The sequence below is a fragment of the Halichoeres trimaculatus genome, unplaced genomic scaffold, assembly GCF_033239565.1.
Source record: "Halichoeres trimaculatus isolate MK-OKI-2021-1 unplaced genomic scaffold, fHalTri1.1 fHalTri1_scaffold_1, whole genome shotgun sequence".
In the NCBI taxonomy this organism is placed as follows: Eukaryota; Metazoa; Chordata; class Actinopteri; order Labriformes; family Labridae; genus Halichoeres; species Halichoeres trimaculatus.
The window spans coordinates 18,824,507-18,842,692 of NW_027437179.1; the positions used below are offsets into that span (position 1 = coordinate 18,824,507).

The 18,186-nt window shown below is 37.9% G+C and overlaps 1 protein-coding gene across 2 annotated transcripts in view; it reads right to left on the minus strand.

Annotated features, from left to right (window-relative positions):
* The window catches only part of slc2a9l2 (solute carrier family 2 member 9, like 2), a 143,227-nt gene that overhangs the window by 98,565 nt on the left and 26,476 nt on the right, over positions 1-18,186 (minus strand). For both annotated transcript variants that reach the window (XM_074681039.1, XM_074681048.1), the window contains 3 exons: positions 17,863-17,987; positions 15,207-15,352; positions 290-422 (listed from right to left, as the gene is read on the minus strand). In XM_074681039.1, the coding sequence (XP_074537140.1) occupies positions 290-422; positions 15,207-15,352; positions 17,863-17,987 (404 nt within the window). The remainder of the gene's footprint in view (positions 1-289; positions 423-15,206; positions 15,353-17,862; positions 17,988-18,186) is intronic.

The window sequence follows — 18,186 nt, forward strand, 5'->3', positions numbered from 1 at the left end:
TGCAGCAACAGAAATCAGAACAGTAATGTTTCTGGTTGTGGTTTTCATTTAGGCTTTTCACAGGTTTTTCTTTCACTCTCACATATTTATTTTCTTGATTTGCCTGATCTTTGAATGTCGTGTGTAAATAAATCGATAAATTAAAAAAATGACAGCTCTGGTCCTTTTAAATAACACAAAATCTGATCCTCACCAAAAACAACAAAAAGTAATATTTTTGAGCATTTGTAACCAGTGACAGCCTAAATATGAAAAATGTGTCATATGAAGCCACTGGTGTCTGGGGTACCTTTTTCAGCTGCAGCTTCATCCCTCCTCTCCATCAGCAGATAGCGAGGACTCTCTGGCAGGAAGGGCAGCACACATAGCTGCAGCACTGCAGGCACGGCCAGGAAAGAAAACAGGTAGATCCATCTGGACTCCTGCAGGAAAACATCAAGAAATAAGGCTTTTCAAAACTGCCTGTATAGAAAGCTACACCATACTGTATAGAGAGGGCAAAACATAGCTAGAGCCAGTCATTCTGTATTTAAACAATATGTTTATAAAGGGGAGACAAGCACCATGTCAGAGCCATTGAAGATGATTTTCAAGTGCCTCAGAGGTGAGATATTCATGGAAATGAAGCCCAGTAGATTTATGGAGGTTTATATAAAAACAGAGCCTTTTCAATGTAGTGAGCCTTTGAAAATCAACAACAGGAGCACTTGAGCCATTTGCAATTACCTTGAAACAGCAATGATTGTTCCTGCAGAGAAAAAGGTTTCCAAAGTTTCAATGAAAGGTGATACTTTTTCTTTGAAATGTGATTGCAGAGATTATTTTATATGAGGCATATGAGGCATACAGAAAAAAATATGAAATCATTACAAAAGGGTTGAAAACCATCTAATAGACTACTTGTGGGTTTCACATACCTAGAAATTCCTTACTTGTACACAAAAAAATAGACTGTACGTACACAAACTCAGAAAAGACATCCCTGTCCATCTATCCATTGTTATTGGGAAGATCTATCTTCAATAAGATGGATGAACTAGCCATGCTAACCCAGCAACAGAGGGAATACCAGAGGGCAGAGTAGCATCATGCTATTCACAGATATGGCTAACGGAGCTAACATCAGACACCAACACCACATTAGAAGAGCTTCACCTGCTGTGAGCAGACAGGATCCAGGAGACAGAGATGGAGTATGACTGAAGAAGCTCAGTCCTGGACCCTGTGGAGGTGGAGGCTGGCTGAACTGATGATGAACAAGCTGTCATCATCTATTTTCTTATGGACCTTTTTGCACTTTCTATACACTTTCTTACTTTTGTTTTCTTGATTGCTGCCGTGACTTCAATTTCATTGTACTTGTTACAATGACAATAAAGTTCTATTCTATTCTATTCAGCTTTAGGGAAAGCTGAGGCACTCAGAGGTACTAATTAAAAAACCTTTGTTCCATCAGGGCTACAGGATCATAAAAACATGACAACATGTTTCTAAGTCTGTAAGTTACAAAACAAGTATTGCAGTTTATAAAAGACTTAATCTCAAACTTCTAACCTGTTGTAACATCTGTGAAAAAACTTATCCTTGACATATTTTCACAATGATTGCAATTTCCACATTCATGATTACCTGTTTTGGAGTCTAACCAAGTCTTTTTAGTTGTGGGGGGGTAGCGTCTCACTAATTTATCACTTAAAGTAGGAGCTCGTCTGAAGCTGATAGTTGGGAGTGTAAGGACAGGCTTCTCTGGAGAGATGTGTCACTTTTCAATATATCCAAATTTCTGATTTAGTTTGCTTTGCAGCTATACTGTGCCACAAAGTAGACTTGATCAGATGGATATTGTTGCCTTTGTTTTTTAACCAGTAGCTGCTCTCTGAGGAGGTCTTTGACTTTGTTGTAAGCAGTATCTAAAGTCTTCTCTAAGTAGATTCTCCTTTCAAATCTTTGTCTCAGGTCTAGTGCTTTTTTTTTTTTTCAAAATCATCTGATGAATCACAGATCATTTTCACCCTCTGATATTGGCCAAAAAGGATGTTATCAATAAGTCAGGGAGGGTGAAGACTGTCTGCTCTCAGAATTATGTTACGGTCAGTTGGTTTTCTGAACAGAGAGATACACATTTTTGTCAAGCAGGTTTTCAACCTTTCCAAAAACCCATGCAGCACTCCATGAAATTTTTTTCAAAGTAACATCCCTTCAGTTGTTTGTTTAACTAAACTTTGCATCATGATCCCTCTTCTGCGAGTGGAGAGGAGAGTTTGGACTTATGGAGAGATTGTGGAAGAGATGGTGGTGCCCTTTGGAAAGAAAATGTCAGCTCTCAATTCAAAAAGTGTCTTTTGGGGATTCAGTTTCCCTGATTATGCTTTAAAACTTGGAAATTAACTTCCCTCTTATTGCTCTGTATTATTCAGCCAAAACCATACAGCACTTAGTCAGTAAGAAGTCCACAGGGTTTGTTGTCCAAATTGTTATTTTACACATGAAGTAGATTGTCTTCTATAATTAACTCTGCTTAAAAGACGAATTCTTCAACTGATGGAAACTGAGTAATCCAGTCAACGCAGAAAGACTGGTGACCCCTGATCTAGCACAAACAATTTAGGCATTATTAATAATCCTCAGTTACACTACTAAGGGGGTACCAGAGAGACAGTATAAACCCTAACAAAGCAACATACCTCCCTTTGAGATAATTTAGTTGTGATATGATGATTTGTTTTATCTAAAGGGCAACATCTGCTTTGTAAAAATGAAGCCTATGCGGAAGTGCTATAAGTCTCTGTTCATTAAGAATCCGCTTGAGGCTGGCTGCAGAAAGACTGAAAGTCATGTACACACCCAGCCTTAAAAACAGACTTTTACAGCATATTTACAGCCTGGTTCAAAAAACGTCTTGGGTCTAAAACACTTATTTCACTGTACAGTGAGTGAATTTTTTTCTATCTGCAATTTAGAAGTTATTAGGATCGTTTGATTTTCCATTCAGAGGCACAGCTCAGGTCACGGCGCCCTGTAGCTGCGGTGTCAAAGCAAATGTGGCTGCTTCTGCAGATTGGCTTCATTTAACGGTTTCAGGAACAGACAGGTGACGTCGCGGAGGCTACGTCCATGTCTTATACAGTCTATTGTTTTATCCAATCAGAACCGTTTTAAACACTGTCAGTAATAAGGCAACCTTCTCAGGACAAAAGGCACCAAAGTCCCCAAACCATTTTTCTTCTTAAATCTGGTTAAAAGTTTTGAGTCATCTCATCTGTTTCTTTTGCCAAATGATCTCAGCTGACACAGCCTGCAGTGAGGTTATCAGTGGCATGGCTTGTGGTGGTGACACAGGTCTAAACAATGTAACTAAAAGTTGTGCTTTAGTAGAATGCATCTTTTTTACCTTGGCTCTGCTGGTTACAGTTTGTGTCAGGTTCAGAAACAAGCTAACAAATAAACAACACAGTTGCTGGCTTGAGCTGCACAGGTCTGCGCAAACATTTTTTGTTTCGATTTTGGTTAGGCTGACTATTCAGGAGTCCGCTGGTTTGATTATTGATTCATTTTGAGGTGTTGATGAAGAAAATATGTTGGAAGTGATACATTAATATTATTGGTAAAAGAAGAAAAATCCCCCAAAAAAGCATTAAAAGCTGGTAAAATAACAGGTGTTTCCGAGTTATTGATTTGACTAAAATGAATGAAACTGAAAATGTACATGGAAGTCATTTTGAGAAAAAGGATTACAAGCTGTTCCAATGTCTTCTGATACTTTGTTGTACCTATACAATACAGCTATAGCCATTTAATAAACACATTTGCACCACGAGTGTATCTGTTATACTGATAGCTACTTATAATGGTGCTGAGGATCAAAGGTTGGGATCATCACTGTTGAAGTTCATTGCTTCTTCCTCTCTCTCTTTGAAATCTATTCTTGATTTTTCTTGGATCATGGATAAAACGTAAGATGTAGGTCCTCTGACTTCAACTGATAAAGCAGGCTTGTCAACATTGGTACCAGTCCAATTTTTCCATTATCTACTGTGCAGTGAATCTGGGCCAAGCTTTGTAAATGTGAGCACTCTGCACAATGCAGAGGTCTCAGTGACACTGAGCCTGGTCGTTTTATCTCAGCACGAGCTGAGTGTGGGCGACTACATCAGACCTCTCAGAAGCTGCACTCACAGATAAAATGTTTTAATCATTTTCATTGATTTCTGAGCTCTTTACAGCATGTTAGAATGGAAGAGAATATTCTTTTATTGACCCTCTATGGGGAAAACTCTTGCCACAGCAGCTCGCAGAAAAAGTGCAATGAGGCAATAACAATACAAATTTAATAATTATAAGAATATGAAATTTCAAATTTAAAGAAAATAGAAAAGTAGAAAAAATAGGAACAAAAAAGTACATGAGTGAGTTCTGGGATGAAGTACAAAAAGGCCTGTATTTTTAGAACGCTGAATGGCATAAGGTGAGAGTTAAGGTTTGTTATGATGTGTTAAAAAGTCTTATTGCATATGGGAGGAATGACCTGTGGTAGCGCCCCATCTTGCAGGGTGGGAGTCTGAGGCTGTTTTCCAAACCACGTACGACATACTACATGTGAATGTAGTCATAGCTGAAAATATCAAATTCCGAGTGTTGAAGGAAATATCTGTAGTAATTGACAACATTTTATAATGCATTACGCTTGAACTCCATCCAAATAAGAATTGTAATATTATTATTTGTTGTATTTACAGAGCACCAAGTTCAAATCTGAACAGCTTCATCACATATGCTGGAGTTCTTTTCTCAGAAATTGGGCAGAAAAAAAGTTTTATCTGTGGTATTACTAACATTGACTTACTAAACCCAAATAAACACTAGCTAGAGGGAGAAACCATGTGCAGAGGTTCCATGAACATATTTAAGAAAAGAAAAAAGTCAAAATGACCTTTAACGGATATGAAAATGATAATAGTTAAGTGTGTATCATCTAAAAACTGTCAAGACCTGAAGAATGCTGAAACGTAAATATGAGGGTTTGTTTGGTCTGTAAGACAGTAGGAAGGACAAAACGTTCCAAAACAATGATAGTGAATGAAGTGATGTTGGAAGACAAGTGATGGACATTAACGATCAAATACGGACACTAAAAGACAATCAAGAATTATGTCATACATCTATTAATGGAATCAAAATTTATAATAATCTGATGACGTGAAAAAGAGGAGACTAAATATTGAGGAAATGGGGACGGGACTAGATAAGCTCTGCCAATGACAATGTGTGATGTTGTATGTAGTATGTAGTATGACTGTTCTGTTGGGTATACTACTCTGGTTTCCAGCCTCAGAAGGTGGAGCTACTGATGATGTTGGGTTTTTTGCCTTTAATATAAATTTACAAAACAAGCCATGGGCAGATCTTGGAATTTGGTTATTTTGTTAATCATATCAAACAGAATCATCATTCCTGATTTCTAATCTTACACCAAAAGTTATATTGTTTACTGAAAATAAATCTGAAAGGGATTTTTATATTTTACAGCTGATGTAAAAAACACTTCTATATAATCTGCGTATGCTTTAAACAGTGAATTAGTGATTTTTATGGGTGAATTAATTTGTAGAAGTAAACGCCTCGCTTTACTTCTATCTCATGGACGGTCTAACGTCAGTGTTCTGTTGTAATTATAATGCTGAATAATTCCAGTAGATGGCGGTAATCCGCCCAAACATGTCACCGCATAGACAAACAGCTTAGCGCCATGCATTGTGGGAAACCGTATGCCAGGTAGACTGGTCTGTTGCATACTTAAAAAAATCCTGGATCCGAAGAACATCCAGAGATTTTCAGTGTACTGCAGATTTTGCAAGTTTTCGCCTACTACCTACTACAAACTGAATTTCAGCCAAAATAGTAGGCACTGCTATTGTAATAGGCGGTTTGGAAAACAGCCTGAGTCGGCGGCTGAAGGAGCTACATAAGTTCCCTTTCCTGTCTCATGCAATGGGTGAGAGGGATTGTGCATAATGGATGCAAGCTTTGCAAGCATCCTCCTCTCAACCTTGTGAGCCTTAAAAATGAAGTTTATAACTCAACACACTTTGTTTCTAGTGCATCTGCTCACAAGTTTGCTTAAACAGATTGTTTCTATTTTAACAGGATTGAATGTTCATTTTAAAGTTAATTACCATGTTGGCCTGTGCCCATGGGGGATATTCCACATAGAAGGGTATAGTAAATTCAGTAATGCTCAGACAACTCATTAATGATCATTTGTGGTTGCAGAATGAGGCCAAGTGTGACTTATAAAGCGAGCATGTACTTTTCTAGCCTGAATCTCACCTTCAGGCCTGTTTATAGTTTGAACAAAATGCTCACCTTCTGATTTCTACCAACTGAGTTAGCCAGGCTATGTGTCCCTCCAGGGCCCTGATCCCATCCTCCCTTGTGGTTTAATCAAATGATAGCTCAGAGCACCCTGCTATGACCCCCATGTTATTCATTTACTGTAAACCAAAGAAAGTCAAACAGTTTGATGCTGCTTTCACAGAGATTTTCAGTTTTTCCTCTCAATTATCTCCTTTGAGAGTTAAGAGGCCTGTAGGCGCTACATTCCCATCCTGTGTTTGTGTAAAAGTAAAGCATGAACCATGTCTTTGCTCTCTCAGGCTAGAAGAAAGACAACAGAGTGAAATATGCATTTCTAATCACCTTGAGCTGCTGATGCTAGAGAACCACCACGAAGCAGAAGAGGTGGCTGGTGTGGGAAGGTAACAGCTCAGATAGAGGTAATGGAAATGCCAGTTTGTCAACATCTGTGATGTTTCCAATTAGAGCAGCTACTTTTAACACTGTTAGGTCAGTCTTTATTAAGCTACCTGGACAGATTGTTTACCCAAAGAAAAACGAATCTGCTTCCTGCTAATCCTGTAACTTTGGTAAAGGCAGCCACAGCTAATTGCCAATATCAACTTCTGCAGCAGGTGGTGAGATTCATTTGTCTGTTGCTCATGTTCAGAAGAAGACCAACACAATATGATGCAACACAGGAAAAAACCTTGAAATGAGATGATATTTGCATTTAAATCAAACTGCGGTAAGTAATGAGATTTTTTTTTATCAACCAAGGGATAAACATAGAATTCAAAATCACTGCTCTGATTATCTTGTGTTCAAGCATAAAAAATATTTTCTTCCCAAACAACCAACTCTCGCCTGAGATTAAACTGTTTTCCATGCTAAAGTAAACCCCTCTTACAACAAAGACAAACATTTATCCGTTTTGGTTTGTCTGTAAATATGGAAAACACGACACGCTATCCGTGTTTAATCCCCACAAATTAAAAGGCTTGTTGGTAAAAGCGACACATCGTGTCATTTAGGATACAGGAGGCCAGGATCAGAAGAAAAAGCCCATCATCCTTCTGCCTGAAGCTATTTGTAATGAATGTCACTCCCTCAGGGATCCAATCTTCCTGAAGCCTTGATACAAGAGCAAATCCACAGCTGGCCCTCACAGGTGTGTGCTGTCCCACTTTTCAAATATTAAAGTGCAATGGGACTCAGTGAGGTACAAAGCTCACAGAAAGTGTTCAAAACCTTCATTGAGCCCTTGCAGATATAATCAGCCTTGCTCATTTTAAATCTGCCTTCCATGGCCAATGCTGTCATGCACCAGTTTGTACTCAAACTTTTAGTCCAACCCTCTCCCCCAACATCAGCCTGCAGACTCCACCTGAAAGAAGTTTAAGGTATTACAGTGAACATCACTCCTTAATTTCTGCAAAAGTTAATCTACAAGGTGATATAAGTGAGATATGATGAGGTGATATGCAAAGTTTTGATCAGTACAACATGAATTGATTGACCACAGAAAAATAAAACCTATTGACCCACTAAAAGCCATATCGATTTAATCTGGAGAAAGGAGTGCCTTACCTCAAGTTACAGCAACATCAGTCAGATTTACTGCACCAGGCAGGCAGTTAGCTTTTCTGATGAAGCCAGGTCTTGTGAATTTATAAAAGAGCTTTATGAGTGAATCAGGGCAGATTTAAAGGACTTCTGGATTTCTGCAGAGGTGTAGCTATTGGAGAAGGAAGAATAATATAGACTCTCAAGTTCGAATGGATCACTGCAGTATAACTGCTACATGTTGGTTAAAATGAACGTCATCACAAATAGCTTAACCCGTGTTTTAGCCTTCAGCTCATGCTCCATCACTCTTCCATTTCGCTTTCTTCTGCGCTTCTAACCGTTGTCTACCATCACAACAAAAATTCATCCAAGAAACCCTCTTCATCGGAAAAAAACACAGATCTCTCTCCTCACTGCTAAACTTTGTCAGCTGTCGTGGTGTTGTCATAGAGACTCTACTGTGAAGCCATTTGTTCCTAGATTATCCAATCGAGTAGCTGAGAAATAGCATCTAGAAATTACCTATTTTTGTGCTGATAATCTCATTTTAAAATTTGGATTATGATCATGCATATCCCTAGAGGTCAGACTTTGTCAATAAAGTCCTCACATGGACTTAAAGTTAGTAGCAGTAGCAATCAGTTGATGTGGAGGGATCATAGACTGTAAAAAAAAAAAAGGACGGCCACTTGCGCGGCTCAAAGTGAGGTCTCCACAAAAATTGCTCCCCCTGGTGGCTGGCTGCAGTATATGTTAAAAATCCGGCTTTCCATCCATTTCAGATGGGCTGTGGTCAAACTTTAAAAAATTAATACTCCTTGTAGAAATGTTTCTCACGTCCAATTGTTGTGGTGATTTGAAGATATCATTTGGCTGTCTTGTATCCAAGTCCTCTTTTTTCTGAAAAGTTTTGTTTTCATTAGTTATACGAGGTTAGAAACAAGGTTTTACGTAACGTTTAACGCTGATTGACAGCTGCCGTTCTCATGTATTTTTTTAGGGATTGTAAAATATGTTGGGAGGTAGAGTCAAGAAGTGATTAGACTCTCGAAAGGAAAAAATATATATATTTTTTTTGTCACCCAGCCCCACTCAGATTTTACAAGAATCTCTCATCGTCTCTACTGCACAGACTCTGGCTGCAAACTGCTACAATGGTGGCGCCTGTGATGGGGGTATTTTGGCTTCAAAACCATTCAACGATAAATGGCAGAGCCATGCTGTCCACTCTACATACAGTCTATGGGAGGGACTTATTTTGCCAAATTACTAAAAACCATCTAGTTTCAATGAACAGATTAGTGTGAACTTCACATCCTAGCTTCATTTGTAACACTGAGTGTTATTCATAAATTCAATCCGACTGGATGCCACAAATGAGAACAATAAAATGTTTTGCTACTGTGAGCAGTAATTGATTTTATGTGTCAAGTGTTATCTTTCACACACTGTGGGATAAAATTCTCCTATTTATTTTGTGTGTGTTTAGAGTACTGCGTACTATGCTGTTAAACTGCAGAGAGCTAAAAGCACACACACCCAGTACACACACACACAACCCAAGGCAAAGATGAGAGCCATTTGAAAATACTTTACTGCCCTCGTGTCCCATAGCCTGTACGACATCCATCTAAAATTAATTGCACTCCAGTGACGAACCCCATCCATTGATTTTTTTTGTCCATTTGCACGACCCTCTGAAGCCTGACAGCAGGTGTGTCTGAGGATACACACTAGAGATAAGGGCCTATTATTGCCATTGGATCTGACCATACTGTTGTAAGCTGTGTTTGAGGCATGCTGATGAGTTCAGAGTCTCAGGGGAGCTTGGTGACAGACTGGCTAAAAGCCTGGACCTGCCGTAACGCTGCATCGAACACATTTCCCCACTGGAAGAAGGTCAGTGGCTAAGCATGAAGGTTAGAGTGATTACAATTTGTCAAAGCTTATCTCCATTTTGCACCCCACAACAAGTGACATCTCAGACCGATTTCCATTATCAAGAGCGTCCACTGAGAGGAGACCTGTTTGAATCTCATAACCAAAATGCCAGCAAAGACCACTGTGGCATTATCATCAGATACATCAAATATGTCTGAGGTTCCCATGTCAAATGAAGAGGAAACAGGCAGGCTTGAAAGATGGATGTCACAGGGGTGATATAAATATATAACAATGGCAGGATACACAGCTCCATATGATATTCATAAAGCTGGGTGACAGGTTAGAAAGATGCATGGATGGGACAAGCCAATACTGATAAATTAAAAATGAGAATCTGCTTGGTTGTAAGCTCGGGAGCAGCTCTAGTGTAAATGTCACTGCACAGTAACAGCAGGAGACATAACATTTGGTCAGACCCTTTCATGAAAACACATAATACAAGACCTTACCTCAGCACTTAAATGTACACAAGATTGCAGCTGATTTTTCCCTTTTAGGTATAATACGTTGTGTACATGTGTTGTTTGCATACATTTGAAAATGTAAGCTTAATTTGGGGATGAATTTTCCCCCTTTTACTGCAAATGAGTTCACTGCAAGAACTGTAGGGATGGGTACCTTTCACATTTGAAATGATACGGTACCGATGCCCAGTACCTGGCAATCGGTTTCGGTACTCAACGGTACCAATTTCCGGTACATTTTTTTTGTTCATGTGGTAAAAAATATCAATTTAATAACACTTAATAGTAATAAAATATCAAATTCTTTCATTTAAAACATTTATTTTTCAATTTAATAATTTTATTAACAATTAACAATTTAACCTTGCAATGCTGTGTTCATGTCCAGTACGGAAAATCGCCTACTCTTCTCCTGTCCTTCACTGTCACAAGGATGCTTTTAGGTACCTAAACATGGTACCTTTAGATTTTATGTGAATCGGTATCCGGTACTTTTGACAGAATTCAGTCAGTACCAGTAAAAGTACCTTATTCGGTACCCATCCTGAGAGAACTGTTCTCCATTGGGCTTTCAGTCACGCTTAGATGAAGTGAAATGGAGGCAATCTGCTGAGGGGGAGTGGATATTGAACTACAGTATTTATCAGGGAATGCCACACTCAGTATTTTCAGTGATCATGACAACAAATCCACCTTAAAATGTACATTAAGTCAGCTGATACTTCTTTAAAATTTTCATTGTTGTAATTAGCAACAAAACTGTCCCTGAGGGTCCATCTGTAGATGTATATCCAGCCACACTATTTCCTATCACGGTGTATATCTTGTCTCTAGATAAATGCAGACACACTGCTGGAAATGTGCAGTCATGTGTCTTGCACATATGGTAGGAAATAAAGAGTAAAACTCAAACAAACTTGGAAATGAATGCAGCCTAGTTCTTTGCAGCTTTGTAGGGAATAAATATCAGAAGCAAACAACCACACAGACAACTTCCAGCTGCTCTACAATCCTCTGGCGTCTTGTCTCAGAAGGTGTGCAGAAACAGCTTCTGCACTTAATGTACCAGCACACCTACACCAATCCCATTTAAGCAGCTCACCAAACAGTCAGCTTTGGGGTTGTGCATGTATGTAGGACAAACTACTGAACACATCGCTCTGTCCTGTTGACACCAGTTTCAATCAGAGTGGCTCTGAATCTAAATTTCTTTGCTTAAGTCTAACCTTAAGTAAAACCATCTGACTCGGGCCAGCACTGTTGCTCCAGTTAATGCCCTTTGCAACTGGAGCTGTTTTACCTTTGTAACAGCCATTCAACTCAAGCAATCTGCAACCTTTAGATGATAAAATTTTTGTGATCCAATTTAGCGCATTGCACTTTGTCCTAGGCCTTGTAAACACATCTCAGGTATTTTCAAAAACGAACACCCCCCCTTTGCTTTTTTAAAAGTACTTTCATCCACACACACTGGGCAAATCCACCAGTGAGTGTGGCTCAAAGCATGCCAAACCCATATTTGGCAGTGTTTTTCAGACATAAAACTCTTGCCATCTTAAACCTGCACAAATGAGCCAGAAAATGTTGTGTACTTCACAAGGGTTTAATGCACTGCAGAGAAGAAAGTGCCAGTTATATTTTCATTCATTTGAATATTCCGATACAGATTCATTTGGGTAAGAATAGGTATAATAGTGTTAATGTAATGTTCTGCTTGATTTAATGCTCTGCTACCCACATGTAAACTGGCATTAATTACAAAGTGAGGACAGCCATGGCCTGTCACATTAAAGTTGCTTAACTTTGATGTTTCTCGCATCAAAGTAGTTGATTTGAGATTAAATTTCCATTTACGATATAAAGAAATTAGATGTCCAATTAAGTCTGTAGTCCTGCACATACTGACCAAATGTTCTTCTGACAGGGCTTTTAAATATCTTTCTTTCAGATATAGTCTGCGCACCATCAAAAAGCAGGTAGAGGAAGAAAAAAAAAACAGTTAAAGCTATGACGATGAAATGCTGCTCAGATTTGCTTTCTTGTGGTGTCTCTTAAATTTTTGAACCTTGACTATTGAGCTATTAGCTGCTAAAATCTTTAACTTTATCACAAAAAAACAAAACACAAGTAAGGCCAATACATCATTAAAGGACTCATGTTGTTCTTCTATTTTAGGCTCATCTTCGTTTTCGTTTTTGTTGTTTAATTTTTGTTTGAGCTTACATCAGGCGTCATCTGCCCTTTAACCTATGTTGAGAAATATCTAGTCAGATCATTTAGTTTAAAAAATAATCAAAATTTGTTTTTATTCAAGAGGCCTGCAATTTTTTTCCAATCCTGTTTAAAACACCAGAACAACTGACTCATTTATTGCCTCATTACTCTGTAACTTGCTTTGTTAAGATAAGTTTACAGCCTTATTTGGTTTATCTCTAAGCAGCACACACTTCTGTGTATTCATCAATGTACTGAATGATAACAAAAAACTTATACATGTGTTAAAACACATTTATAACTGTCAGTCAGAACAGACAGGGCAATCAAAATATCTTACTGCATACTTTCAGTTTGAAAGAATGAATAGGAGGAATTTTATGCTCGTTCAGTCAATCCTGCTGGTTAGAAGAAGCTCAGTCAGTTGTTGTGAATTTTTAGTCTTCTTTTTCACAGCCAACAGCTCATTTTGCCTTTAGGTGAATATATTCTGTTCACTAATATTGTCTAAAAGCCAGAGGATAAAGATATAAAGTGAAAACCTAACAATTCTTTTCTGAATAAAGCCTGCATTTCTGACACGAGAATCAACACAGTGTATAACTGTCTGCAATGGCCATTTGGGTAAGGGATTTGGGGGGCATTTTCTCCATGGTCAACAAGGGAATTCCTAAAACTCTGAGCAAGTTTTATGTTAAAACAAATGTTCTACTATACAGAGTTAACAAGATACTGATGCCACAAAATCCTGAAGGCAGAGCTCTTTTGAGCCACTTAGGAAAGAATACTTGCTTAGACTGCTGAGTTTGATAAGGTATAATATTGTAGTTGGGGTTTGAGACTGAAAGCAAGTAATTAGACATCGCACAGGCACAATAAGGCCTGTGCGATATATATATATATATATATACATATATATATATATACATATATATATATATATATATATATATATATATATATATATATATATATATATATATATATATATATATATATATATATATATATATATATATATATATATGTGTTTATATATATACATATATATGTTTATATATATATATATATATATATATATATATATATATATATATATATATATATATATATATATATATATATATATATATATCCATAGTGCAACTGAGGTTCTCTATCTTAAGAAAGAGTGTGAAAGACTTTTTTCCTCAAGAAATTGCAACACACTTCAGTACACTTTGGCTCCAACTTTGCTGTTGTTTTTTTCTGCTCTCATTCAGTTTATGGAAAGTCCAAAGAGGACACACACCGGGAATAATATGGATTACAGGGGTGCACCGGTCACAATTTTCTGGTCGATGACTGATCTTCAAAAAGCCTGCCAAACCTGCCAATACCAATTTGGGCAAAACTGATTTTTTTTTTTTTTTTATATAACTGACAGCACATACCTTTAACGTTCCAATCTTATTTTATTGAAATCATTGAACAATACCTGTGAAACAATAAAATCTTTATGTTCTAACTCAAACAACCAACAAAATGTCCAGACTTTTAGGGGTAAAAAGTAGAGCACGACCGATATGGGATTTTTGGGGCCGATGCCGATACCAATACTGGGGGCAAAAAAAATATCAAATCTATCGGCTGATATATATATAATGAATTCATTGATATACACAGGATATATACTGTATATAAACACAAATCATTATAATACCCATATGATTCAAGATAGAGACAAAACACTATTAAATTAAAACAAGGAACTGTGATTATAAAACTGTCAACTTAAGAACTGTAGTGTAAACCAATGATAAATAAGAACAAGCTTTAAACACAAAAATAAATTGAAAAGTCAAACTGTAAATACCTTAAATAAAGAAGTCAAACTTTAAACACAGTAAGTAGAAAAAAAGTCAAACTGTAAACACACAATGAGCAACTTACACGACGTTAATACGCTGTATTATAGTCTTACATTAGATAATGGTGGACGTGTTAATTAACAGTAGCATTTATTTCTGTTTATCTCACAAAGCAACTAAGAACGTTAAAACGCCGTTCTATAGTCTTACATTACGGTGGACGGAGGGGACAAGCACTCGGGCAGTGTGCAGCCCAACACACAGACACACAGGAACAAGAGCAACAGAATCTCCAGGGAGCAAAATTTATTATAATCGGCAACATTTTGGCCGATGTTGATTAATCGGCGACGCATAATCGGCCCGATTAATCGGTCGGGCTCTAGTAAAAAGCACCAATGGCTGGCTGTCAGACCTTCCCAGAGGTATATAAGATTGGTTTCATATATAGGATAGGCCGATCATTGACCACTGATCACCAATCCCCCAAAATTAAGGAAATCGGCACAGATCGATCGGTGCATGTCCAATGGATTATGATGCACAAATTGATGTTATATCCACCACGGCTATCCCAACAGGTGGAGCTCTACATCTCTCATGCAGTAATAAGAAGAACAAACTTCTTAATGTGGAAAATTGTATCTTTTTTGATTTTTTTATTCAGTGCTGGCAGGATTGATCAGGGTCTAATAACACTTATGCTTAATACACACATGCTGCACAGTGCACTGCTCTGCAACAGGTGTTAGGCTCTGCCCATACAAATTGCCCAGCAACAGTAAAGGAAAGGGTATTCCAGCCATGTTGTTCAACACGTAACATCACTAACCTCTCCAAGCAGCTCAGGGAGGCCCAGCACTTGTCCCGTAAACACTCCCAAGCAGATGAGGATGGAGTTGAACTGGCCAATCGAGCCTCTGATGTGTCTTGGAGTAATTTCTCCCACATACATAGGGAGGGCGCTGAGAGCGATACCTGTCAAAAGAAACAAATACCTTGTTCACAACTTAGAAGTAGGGGTGGGTACCTTTCACATGTCAAACTATACAGATATGTGATGTAGATCTGCCTGTGTATATAACCATGTGAGTATGAGCCAAGGCACCAACATCAAGCATACATTGGTATTTTTAATCCATGATTAATAGAAATGGCTCACAATTGGCCTGAAATTTTTAGGAGTGGCTTAGTCAGCTGTTAGTCAGCCCAACAAACAGACATTTCTAAAACCTTTTATCGCTAACTTGGGTTACTCTGCTGTGCTTTTGATGACTCTGGGAGTATTTTAAACCCTCCAAACAGGTACTACCATTTTCCCTCACATTTATATCCTGAATATGTTGCTGACCCACTCCACCTCTACCTCAGCAGCAGGTCACTCAGGTCTTCTCACCAGGGCTTGCTGGTTATCCCTTGAGCCCATCTGAAGGCAAAAGGAGACTCTGTCTTTGAAGTGGTGGCTTCAACATTGTGGAATAATCTTCCTCGAGGTACCGGTTCAGCTGTCTCTGTGGTTTTTTTGTGTGTCTTTTTTCTTTTGCCGTTATGATCATTATTGTAATTTTTTTCCTATGAAGCACCTTGTGATTGTGTTCTATGAAAGGTGCTATATTAAATCAAATTTACTAACGTATTTAATAAAAAACAGAAAATAAAATAACTTTGAATAACTGTCTTCTCCGGTCTGTCCTTTACACACAGTGCACCAATGGAGTTGATCTGGTAAAAACTCTCAGACTCTCTGGCCCTGTCGTTGGGATTAACCAAGCCAACAATAGAATTTTCTGTAGGTCTTGGCATAGATAAAGTCGTACATGTTAGTAAAAGCAGCTGGATGGGCTGATGTTTTGAAGTCATTAGGGGGTGCTATAGAGCCATAACCCTGCAAGAAATAAATATAACAATGCATTTTTCATCTGAACTGAATTTTGGGCAAAGTTTTATGAGTTTTTGGGCGTACTGAGGCTTCCGAGCTATGTACATTGGAGACATGAAAGAATAAAATTTTTTATGGTTCCAAGAGGGTCCTTGCCAATCCTGCAGATGGGCTCAGCCCCTAATAATAACTCTCACAGTTCCAATAGGGCCTCTTGGCTCTGGCCCTAATAAATAGGCTGGTGGAGCTGCAACACCAGGAGAGGTACTTCTTATGTTTCTTTCATCTCCAGCCTTTAACAGTCTGGATGAATTGTTTTTGAAGCCCCGTCTCAATCTTCTATGTTTTCTTGCAGAATCTGATCCGACAGTGTTCAACATTTGAGAACAGCTGAGCCCTTGAAGATGGAGAAAAGCTAAACCTCCTTACTGATACAGTCTTTGTGTTGACAACAATGTTCAGCAGTGATAGCTCATTTATTCTACAAAAAGCCTTTTTGCGCAAATCTGCAGTTGGAAGTTGTGAATACATAGTCATGCTCTAAAGTGGTGGAAAGGGTGTTTTAATGCTGGATGTCATCAAACTGTTCCAGGTCTTGCACATTCAATAAAACTAAGCTTGGGTTTTAAAACCCCTCAGCTCTTTGCCAAATAACTTTACACAAGGATACTTCTGTGGCTGCCATGTGTAGTGCAGTAAAAGAATTGCAAGAATAGAATTCTACAGAGTCTAGTATATGTATAGTCATAAAAAGCTCTGGAAAATATAAATAAAACCACTGCAGAAACATATTTTTTTTCATTTGCTCTACTTTTCAAATTTTTGCATTTTCTCTGTTATTTTCTCCCATTTTCTGCCATATATGTATATATATATATATATATATATATATATATATATATATATATATATATATATATATATATATATATATATATATATATGTATATATATATAAATATATATATATATATATATATATATATATATATATATAGTTTTTTTTTTTTTGTTTTTTTGTTTTTTTAAACACACACCCTACATTATTCCACATTTACCTTCTACCAGCCCCTACAGTTGGACTTCAAAGTTCCACTCCAGACATCACCAAGACTAGGACCTGTTTCATCAAGTCTATAGTTGTAATAAAAGTGTAAACTGCAAAATTGAAGGCAAATAGTTTGTCCGCATCACAAAAACCCTGGCATAAAGCAGTTTGAGGCACATATACCAGTAGCACCCCAGTTAAGGTAGTGCTGATGTTCTGGTTAACACTGCAGCCGCACCAGACTGTTAACAGGACGATACCCTGCAGAGTGTTTACTCTTGGTGTCTACACTTTCACACAAGAACACATGATAAAGCATCAAGTGAGACATTGTTGTCTGAACTCTCTCTGCTCAAAGTAAAAATAGATCAGACAGTACAGAGTGAAGTAATCTGCAGCATTTGTAAGAACATGAATAAGCTTTCTTTCCTGAAACTTATTTGTATTGTTATTATATAGCTTTTAATCAAAGTCTAATTCTCTGTCAAGATCTATATTTGATTCATATGAAAGTTAAATTCCCACTTTTGTACCTACTGTTTTCAGTGTCTTTAAACTTACCAGAGTCCACTCCAATAATGAACCGGCCAATGATGAGCATCTCAAAAGATTTTGCAGTTTCACCCAGAGATAGCAGCAGGGCAGCAATTATAGCAAAGCCGTTGTTCAGCAGCAGGGTTCCCTTTCTAAAGCCAAGAAGAGAAGAGAAGAAGGGAAGAGAAGAGAAGAGAAGAGAAGAGAAGAGAAGAGAAGAGAAGAGAAGAGAAGAGAAGAGAAGAGAAGAGAAGAGAAGAGAAGAAGAGAAGAAGAGAAGAGAAGAGAAGAGAAGAGAAGAGAAGAGAAGAGAAGAGAAGAGAAGAGAAGAGAAGAGAAGAGAAGAAGAGA